Here is a 10,342-nt window from a genome sequence, read left to right on the forward strand (position 1 = left end):
ATGACCAGCAGGTTGAGGGACACCTCAACTGCTCCCATGACACCCCACCTCCCGTGCTGTGTCCAGCTCTGGGGCCCCCAACATCAGAAGGACATGGACCTGGCTCAAGCGGGTCCAGAAGAGGCCACAAAGATGACCAGGGGGCTGGAGCACCTCCCTGTGAATACAGGCTGAGAGGGTTGGGGTTCTTCAGCCTGGAGAAGAGGAGGCTCGGGGGAGACCTTATAGCGGCCTTCCAGTACTTAAAGGGGGCTACAGGAAAGATGGGGAGGGACTCTTTATCAGGGAGTGTAGTGATAGGACAAGGGGTAAGGGCTTTAAACTGAAAGAGGGTAGATCTAGACTAAATGTAAGGAAGAGATTCACTGTGAGGGTGGTGAGGCACTGGCACAGGTCACCCAGAGCAGCTGTGGCTGCCCCCTCCCTGGAAGTGTTCAAGCCCAGGTTGGACGGGGCTGGGAGCAACCTAGTCTAGTGGAAAGTGTCCCTGCCTGTGGCAGGGGGGTTGGAACTAGATGATCTTTAGGGTCCAACTCAAACCATTCTATGATTCTATAATTAAAGACAGAAGTACACTGGATGTTTGCATTTGGAATCATTAAAAAAATTTTGGAAAAGTGTAAAGTACTGGATCTCTGGAAATTCTGAAGCATTCATTAAATACCCCAAAAATCACATCAATTCCACTGCTCAGAAACTGAGAATTACTGAAATGCTTTCTTAGTATATTGGATTGATACCCCTGGAAATTGAAAACTTGGTAATTCCAAGCAGAGCAGTACAAGCTCCTATAAATTCCTCTTACAGCATTCTTCCAGTGCAGCCTTCTGAATCAGTATCCTTTACAACGAAAAAGAGAACTGTATTCCCTTTGTGTTCATCTTGGCCCCTTGTTCCTTTGATGTGACTGTAAACAGCAGACTGTTATGTCCAGTTTATTAAAACTAGAGCAAATAACAAAACAGAGCACTGAACAACCATCAGACAGTTAACAGCCATTGATTATTACTGACCTGGGTCCTACCAGCCACTGATCTGTCGTTAACCTCTGCCCCTAAACAAATCCTACTGATTACAACCAGGCTTCGAATGGAAAAAAACTTTGCTTCTGCAAGTGTTACTTGTATATGAAACAATGACCTAGAAAAGGAAGGCTGTACACCTGTTATCCTGATGACCCAGAAAGTCACCAAGATTAGGGACTTAATTTGAAGCAACTATACCATTTTTACAGGAACAGCCCCACCAGGATAATAAAACAGCGGAACGGATTGTTTAATTTAGCAATGAAAAATATAGTATTTTCTATTTTAGCACTTGAACTTTCCTCAATACTTGCCTTGGGCACTTGCAAAACACATTTTTTGAATGTTAGTAAAATTGTAGTGAAATACTACAGCTGTAATAGAACTTCCCTTCAGAAAGGAGAATAACATGAAGGGTATACCAAACAAAACCCCAAAACATGACAGGAATATCTTAAACAATATCAAAAAAATTCCTGGACATTTAAGGGAAAGACTAATTCTCATTACCAAACTGAAAAAGTGTCAGTGCTGTTTCTTGGCTCACAGCACTCCATTAAAATTGAAATGTCACATGTTGTGCATTGCATGCTCTTTCTAATAGGTTCACAATGTCAAGCAGCTTTTTCACTACAAAATCTCCTAGTTAGTTCAATAGTAGGTGGTATTGTTAAGCCATACCTTGCCTAAGCTTCAAATTAGCTGCTGAAATTGGAAAGGCTCTTATTTTTCCTATTATTCTGCTCCTCAGTTTTATGACATTACTAGGACAATGTCTCCTCAGCTTGGGAACATCTTGAAGGATTATCTCTCCTAGTGTTCACAGAGTATTGCCACGTAATAGCAGAAAAAAAAAAAAAAAAGTAAGTATCACTGCAGTTCCTGACACCCACCTGTCAGGTTTTGATTAGCAGCAGTGAAAATCAGTAAGATTTTCTATGCGGTTTTCCTCTTCCTTGAGGATGCTTTGAGTAGTACCATGGGTTTACAAACTGCAGCTATAGGATGACAGCACTGCTATTTATATTTATTCTGAGTCTATTTTCTTCATAATTCCAAAGACAAGAAATTTAGTTTCAAAGTACTTCTATTTCTGTAGTGTTCATAGATCACTCTGAATAGTTAACACTGAATTTATTTACTGGAACAAAGCACTTTATTGTTAGGCATGGAGGTTTCTCAACTAAATGCTAAATTAAAGTCTGTCTAGGTACCACAGCCCAAGTTTTTAAGCCATCATAAGGAAGAAGGTTCAAAATACAGTCTTCTGATCATTTGGCAGCTTTAAGATTCTAGTAGGCAAACCTCACTGTAAAGCTAAAAACATGGGCTGTTTTTAGCAACTCAAGCACTTTGATTTGACAGAGTTCAAATCAATAATAACAAAGAACATGTAAGAGTAAATTGGTAAAATCCCGTTGAAATGTTTTATAGGATTCCTTTTCAAAAACACAGTGAAACATTTATTTATATGAGTTAATGACACTTCCCTGGTCTACAATCCATATTTCAGCAGATAGGTAGATTTTTTAATGTTCTGGCAATCGTTAACATCCAAGAAGCCCTTCACAAATATTAATTAATCAAAAACTGCATATTAAGTTGAAAATGTGCTATTTTACAGATGGAAAGCTGAAACAAAAACTATTAGTGAGTGCTTGAAAGCTGATGGAGTTGGCTTAGTGCAAATAAACACAGAACTTGACTGGGACCTGTAAAAATACCAGGCTGAGGAAACAGGTGATTGGTAGCAAAGCAGAGGTTAAAGAACTGGAGATGCCAGCTCTATACTTAGTCCTCAGGCTAGTTCTCTACATAAAATAAAGTGTTCTTGCAGGTGCTTTTTACCACATTATACATTAAAAATTTTAGATCATATTTAATTTTATTCAAAACTTTACCATCTTCATTGATGATATAGTTCCCCGATCATCTTTAGTGAGCTTTGTGAGTGCAGCTACTTTAGATGAATTCACCACAAGTTCAGCATTCAGATCCCTGCATTTCTCCATCAGACGATTTTCATTTTCATGAGACTTCTTCATAACAGCATGGAGCTTCTCATATTCTATTCGGAATTTTTCCAGAGTTTTATCTCCCTTAAGTAGATTGATGACTTCTTGGAAGTCTTTTTCCAGTGCTTCAAATGCACTTTCTTCTAGATATGGTTTGCCAGACTTTTCCTGAATAAAATGAGATACATAATCAACAAATAGGAGGAATTCAACACCTCACTTATGACCCCAGAATATAAAAAAGCAATATACTGAGTGTGTAACAGCTACTAAGAAATCACGACAAAATTTCATGAAATAACAGTTCTCTTGCTCGCATATGATATGCACATTGCAGGCTATTTTTCAAACAGATCTCCCCTTATTTTACTGAAATATCTTGTGCTTTAACAGTCAGAGTTCCTGTAATGGCGTACTACAGCTGCTTTAAAGATACATCTATAAAATATCTTTATTGTGATAGTGTTTAAATAATATATCAGTTAATCAGGAAGCCCAGTATTTTAGCCCCAATTCTTCCCAGTTCCCTACACTCTAAAGTCCGATTAGTTTATCCTTTCTATGCAGACAGTGCCAGCAAATTGCTTGTAGATAAGCCTGTCTGAAAGCTCCAGAAATGCCAATGCAAGCCAATCCTTGCTCTGCAGGAAATGCTACTGTTAAACCTTTCACAGGAGACATTTTTGATCTAGCTCAATTCTGACACCAAATTTGGCCAGCTCAATTACTGGACACCAAATTCCACCAGTATTTTTCAAAACAATTTCAAATAAGCCTCCATTATAGCCTTCAGCAGAACACAATCATACCAAGAGGAGGCAGGATAGCCACATCTCAGGAGATAACTTGATCTTCTAAGCAGCAAGATAAATCATCCCACAGGATGCTTCGTGCTGTCACGGATACTTTGCTGCTATTACTCACTTAAGCTTGCTCAAAACTGAACAGAACATCTCTATGCTGCAATCTGAAGTCTAAGTATATCCTTATAATCACATCTCAGAAGTGGACTTACTTGGGTAGGAAAGCAGCTCTACTGTTAGTGCGGGCCATGAATGTATGGTGACCCCACCTCATGGAGAAGAGGCAATGAGATGCACAGCTCCCACCACCTTAAAAACCTACCTTCATATCTCCCCCCAACAAACCAATGGATTGCTATTTCAAAAATGGTTCATACCACTACTCACCATTGGAACACAAACAGTTTAAAGGTGAGAATTTTCAAAATTCAAGAAAAAAAAAATTTTGTCAGCAAAATGACATGTTTCGTTTGTTTCATTGTTTTGGTGGGGGAGGAAGTATGTAAGTTCACACTACCTGGAAAACCTGAAATTAAAAGGGTAAAAACTGACCCTTGCAACTTGAAAGAAAGGTCAGGTCGTGCAATGCACTGAGGCAGAGGCACCAGCTCCAGATCTCCCCTCCTTGCCAAGGCTCTGATTTGAGAGGGGTTTTTTTTATTTGTCTGAAACTTCAATGTGAAAACAACAAAGGAAACTTGAATATTAAAACCCACGCTCCTGCTGGCACGGAAGGGCAGTCTGTGTGGCAGGGCCGAAGTCTGGTGCGTAACTCCTTCAAACCGCTCTGGCACTCATGGCAACCAATTTGGGTCTCTGTTTTTTCATCCTCCTCTCCAACATTAAACCTTCAGTTTTGATCTCGTTTACAATTGTGATTGTAAATCAAGTTTAAAAGAAGAGCAGTAACAGTGGGGGCGGGGGGGGGGGGTGGAAATCACACCTACAGTCTTCATAGTAGCAGGTGTTCCTAAAATTGAAGTGTTATTGCTGCCAATGTACAAGTAGCCTAATCATTCCTACTTTCAACACAAGATATAAATGAGCTCTGCTGACAAAACTAACTCCACACATCGATGTGGTTTAGAGAGGAATGATCTACAGATGATGTTGTCAGGCTTATCCTAAGGTGCAGCGTCTGTCCTCTCCCAAAAGCAGCCGGGGGGGTGGGGGGTGGGGATCGGGGGGCTCACCTCAGCCATGCTGCCGGCGGGCCGGGGGCGAAGGGGCTGGGCCCGACGCTGTGGCAGCCCGAGGCCGCGGCTCTGCAGAGGCCGCGGCGCTGTCTCGTAGCAACGGCGGCGGGAGGGGCCGCCGGGGCGGCGGGAGGGGCCGCCGCGGGGCCCCCGGGACCGGCGAGGCCGCGGTTGTCCCCGGGGCCCGGCGGGCTCCCGGAGCCCCGCACCGCTGCCTGGGCCCACGGCCCAGAGGCTACTCGGAGAGGCCCGTCGCGGCCTTGCGCAAGACGTTGGTTCGCCCCTTCCCCGTCCCGCCGGCCTCGGGGTTTTCTTCCGAAGCTGTCCGTCTTGCTGTTGGCGTTCAGCCGTCAGGGCTTTCTAATCGGCGGCACCGAGGAATGTTTTCCCCTCCGACCCGAAAGTCCCGGAGCCGCTCCGTGAGCTGGGCAGCGCGGTCAGTGCAGCGGCAGCTCCGCCGAAGGGAGAGTCAGCTGTCCCCTCAAGGCTCGGGGGGAGGCAGGGGCCCGTGGGCCAAGATAGAAGGGGATTTGTGCGCTTTGGGGGCACAAATTACATCTGGAGCCTGGCTTCTGTCATTTCACTGCCCCTGACTATTCACACTAGCGTCTCTGTGCGTGATTTTGTACAAACCGTGGAATAGAACGAGGCCAGGCAGGACAGCGGCTCTGTGCCGCAAGCTGTTTGCGCCACTCCCAGCTAACCCCCGAAATAGTTGTTCTTATCTCTGTGATGTCACAAATTGTTTCATCTGATAGCTTTTTAGGGCAGGGATTGTACTGTACCGTGTATACACTCCCTAGCAGAATGGATGTTGGCTATGACCTTAAAGTACCACTTGAAATGGAAAACTTCTTCTCTTCCTGGTTTAATGAAGCCTGAATTGTAGTGCTTCATTTTGCTGATTACATGGCAAAATAGGCAATTTCAAATGGATGCTTTCAAATGGTCTGAGTTTACCATTAGAACTGGAGAATAGTACACATTTTATAATGTATTCTCTATATGTATGACTTAATTTACAAAATATCCTACACATTGAAACATAGTTTCAGTCATTTCAGAGCACACTTTTTAATTAAAAAAAAAAAAAAATCAGTAATGTTCCTTTTAAACGTTTTGCACTCTTCTTTTTCCTCATTTTCTTTTGTACTGATATTTGTTACATAATAAAATTACCAGGAAGATGATCAGGATAATTTCCTTTATTCTAGGATTTCAGGTTCTCAAAAGGACCAAAGTTTTAGACCTTTAAAACAAAACAGCTGCACGTGTAAAGAAATAGCAAAAGGTATTATTTTAATTTTTTTAGCAAAGTACTGCTGGAAGAAGGAGATATGCTCAGTATATTTAAAAAAAAAAAAAAAAGCAAAAGTTCAAATTCACATCTTAAATATATAACCTTGATATTTGTTATACTATTTCTTATGGCTTTAACAACAAAACAGGAGTGAAAACTCATGTTTTGTGTCCAAAAATGATACCCATTTATTGAGGCATTCCCATGAGCTTCCCAATCCAGTTGAAGATGTCCCATCTCGTTGCAAGGGGGTTGGACCAGATGACCTTTAAAGGTCCCTTCCAACCCAACCCATTCTATGATTCTATTTTATGTTTTTCAGACTCCTGGTGATTTGTGTGCTGTGACTCTAAGGGTGACTGTATAGGCTCGTCTTCATGACAAGTGCCATTTAAGCTAAATTCATTCAAATTCAATGAGTTCTCAGTCATGGTAACTGCACCTCTGACTGCAGTAGGGTACCTATGATAATAGTCTGTGATAACTTACACTAAAGCCTGTTTTTTAAAAGGCAGCCACCATGCATTAAAACATCAAAACTCATTGTGCATAGTTTTAAGTGCAACCAGGACATAATCTGTGACGATGCTCAGATAGTTACTTTGAATTAATTCTGCAACAAACCTATAGAGTGCCTCAAGAAGTTCATGGCTGAGAAGCTTGACTGACACTCAAGAGGACATCTGGGTTTCTGACCTTAGCAAGAATCTCCTGTAACTTGGGACCAGCCACTTCAAATTCCCTGTGCTTTATATTCACCAGTGAAGTGCAAATAACTGCAACTGCCATCCTGCAATATCACTGTGACTGTCATGGCTATAAATGATGTGCCCATGTCATAGGGTGAACCTCTAGTCAAGGTGGAGCTCTTGAAGTGGATTCCCTTTTTAATGCTCCCTTTTAAGATGAGCCTATGCTCACAGCTCTGGGAAAACCTTTCTACTAGTAAGAGCAAAAAATTCCCACAGCCACAGAAGTAAAAAAAAAAAACCAACCTCCATTAACAGCAGGGACAAGTCAGATAAAGAAAGTTTCAGTTCATTGAAAATATTGTTACTTATTTCCCTGAATATATGACTTTGTTCAAGAGACACCTGTACTTTATAGTAAATAAGCAGAATCACCTGCTTCACCAGCTGCATAAAAGTGAGTTTAGCATCAGTGGGGTCTTTTTGTGTGTGTGCAGAAAGGGTTACTAGAGAAGAAATATATGCTCACTGATTTATTTGAGGTCACAACCCTCAGGCAGTTAATTTAATGCATGTTTTAAACTGTAGTGGCATGAATATGATAAGCCATCACTTCCTGAGTGTCAGGATTTATGGGCTACTGCACAGATATAAATAAATAGAGTAAAATCTCATCATAACATCACCCAGGAGAATGTAAGCAATTTGGGGCAGGGACCATGACAGTACATGTCTTCTGAGAAGTGTAAAATAAACCTTGTGGACATTGGAAGGTAACAATAAAAAGAATTGATAAAGGAAAGCCTTGGGGGTTGAGAGGTGTCGAAATGTGTTTCCTTTCACACCACGCTGTTATAAGGATAAACATCACTAGGTGGCACTACACCACCACAGTGGTTTGATAAACTGCCTCTTCCCCCCTCAACCAATAGCTATTTTCAGCCCCGACAAGCCTTACTGGTTTAGAAGCGTGTTACAAATATTAATTAATACATGGAGACCTAATGGTTGAGTTAACGTGTTCATGGATGAGGCCCTGTATTTGCATACAATTTCACTCAATTTACTCAGATAATATAATCAATGGGAGAGCACTACTAACAAACCCAAATTTTGTCTAACGATTTGATAATACTAAAATATTATTTTACATATATTACAAATATGTTACATAAATATTATTTTTATAACTGCAAGTCTTGTAATTTCCCCAGCAGTATGGAAATCCATCAATACGTCATGGCCTCCAACACCGGTGATGCTACAGATACTGTCAGTGGGCTGACATCCTGGGACATACCCTAGAACCCAGTTTACTTTATCAGCATTAAATCAGTTTTGCAGTATTAAATGGAACAAGAGCTTACTAAAAATACTTCTTTTTCTCCAGCGACAAGGAAACACTCTGTGGTCCTTGATTACCTAATTACCCAACTCATATTTTTACTATATTCTTTTTGAATGTCCTCTCCTCCTGTTATTTTCAAACTCAATGATAGCTTTATAATGTGAACAGTTGTTCAGTTTAAATTGGATTGAGGCTTTCTACTTTGTTCAAAAAGATCATGCAACAGGTCTCAAATAGCAGTAACCTTTGATCATGTTTGTCAGTAGAGTTGAGCCAATGATCTCAAGAGGAAGAAACATATCGCATCTAATTACCATTTTCATAAAAAGTTAAATCATGGAAATGTTTTGATTAATAGAAACACCCAAATAAAGCACTTGGTTAGTTCTGAGACAGAAGCTGACAAGTAGTTTATGTGTAACATACAATTACATGCTCTACATAAAAAATAAAATAGATGACAATTATGGAAAGCAACTAAAAATTAAGTCAATAATCCTGGAACTAAAATGAAGTTGCCATTCCACGGTGTGAGACTGCAGAACAGTTTCCTGTCCCAGCTTTTCCTCCCAGTTCTACAACTAGGATTACAATGGCTTGTCACGCTTGTCAGAAAATTCCTCTGTTCTACCCTTTTCTGAGCCAAACCCAGGGACTCTCCAAGACCGCTGGCGGAAAGCAATGCTCTGCAAATCCCCATCACCACTGCTGCCCACTGCAGGTTCTTACCACCACCAGTGTCATGGCTTATGCTACCAATCTGACCTACAGCTTTGGAGAGTGATGAGGGGGACTCTTCCTCCTATGTATTTGGAAGAAGTCTGGTAGAAGTGACTCCCTCCCATCCTGGCTGCCCAGCATCATTAATCCCTAGAGAGGCTATGAAGAAAAGCCTAGAAGGTAACATAAACATACTTGTCCCTGCACAGCACTCAACTTTCTTCAGTGGATACTTTCCATTACTTGCTTACCAGTTCTGACCCATGCCTGTCTTCCCAATCACGAACATTTGGGTTATATTTAAAACTGAGTTTCAAATACGTCTAGAATCATCACGTGTTCATGAGCAGAAAAAACTTCTTCCCATGCTTTCCAACAGCAGAATCCAGGCCCTTGTCTCTTATTCTTGTTCCCCTCATTCATATTTTATTATTCAGCCTTTTAATTCTCAACCACAAAATCTTCCCCTAGCTGAAAACTTGTCTGGCATCTTTCACTACTTGAAACTTGAGTCCTCTGGGATGAAGAGGCTATTAGAAAAAATCTCTCCTCTATTAATATCTAGGGAAGGCTACAGAAATCACAGATATTTAAGTTATTTATAAGATCAGGTGTAAGGGGGTAGATGAGGAGACTATATGGTAAGCTGCGAGAAGGTGACCTCATCCCCCTGCACACTTCCTTGCATGGTATCTAGGAGGTGTGAATTATTCATGGGTGGGAGTCCCCCACTCCCTCTTCTCCTTGGGCTGCTTTTGCTGGGTCATGCTGACCTGTGCCTATTAAAATACTGTCCTGCTGAAGCCTCCTCCAGCCTTACACAGCCACTTGCCATATAAAAGGTAGGGCCTCAGCAAGGGCTGACTCGCACAAAAATCATCACTGTTTTCTGTGTGTTAACATGATCCCTCTGTGTCCTTCAGAGGCTGGCAGCCATCTCCTGTGTTTCTTGTGAGGGTGACAGCTGGAAGCTGTACTAGAACCTGTTTCACTGCTACCTATCCATTGCCTCTCTATCATCTCTCTATTCTCTTTTTGTAGATCTTGGAAGATGATTTTTTTTTTTTTATTTACTGCTTGTAATAATTTAAGGAAATACTGCTAGTTTTGTAATGGATTAGAAATACTTGTGGAAAGAATAAAATAATTCCTCAATCTTCCAAGATATCTGAAAGCAGCTGAGAAAGACACCTAGTATTTAACTCTCAGCCCATATCTTGCTCTTGTCCTGCTCCTGCTGATGGGA

At 41.4% G+C, this 10,342-nt stretch overlaps 1 protein-coding gene across 1 annotated transcript in view; it reads right to left on the reverse strand.

The window, feature by feature from the left end:
- The window catches only part of CFAP58 (cilia and flagella associated protein 58), a 60,234-nt gene extending 55,119 nt beyond the window's left edge, over positions 1–5,115 (reverse strand). Inside the window, exons 1-2 of the mRNA XM_032988708.2 lie at positions 5,037–5,115; positions 2,927–3,208 (exon numbers count right to left, since the gene is read on the reverse strand). Of these exons, the coding sequence (XP_032844599.2) occupies positions 2,927–3,208; positions 5,037–5,045 (291 nt within the window). The 5' untranslated portion in view covers positions 5,046–5,115. The remainder of the gene's footprint in view (positions 1–2,926; positions 3,209–5,036) is intronic.
- Between the last annotated feature and the right edge of the window lie 5,227 nt (positions 5,116–10,342).

Source organism: Tyto alba, unplaced genomic scaffold (genome assembly GCF_018691265.1).
Source record: "Tyto alba isolate M040663 unplaced genomic scaffold, T.alba_DEE_v4.0 Super-Scaffold_1, whole genome shotgun sequence".
In the NCBI taxonomy this organism is placed as follows: domain Eukaryota; kingdom Metazoa; phylum Chordata; class Aves; order Strigiformes; family Tytonidae; genus Tyto; species Tyto alba.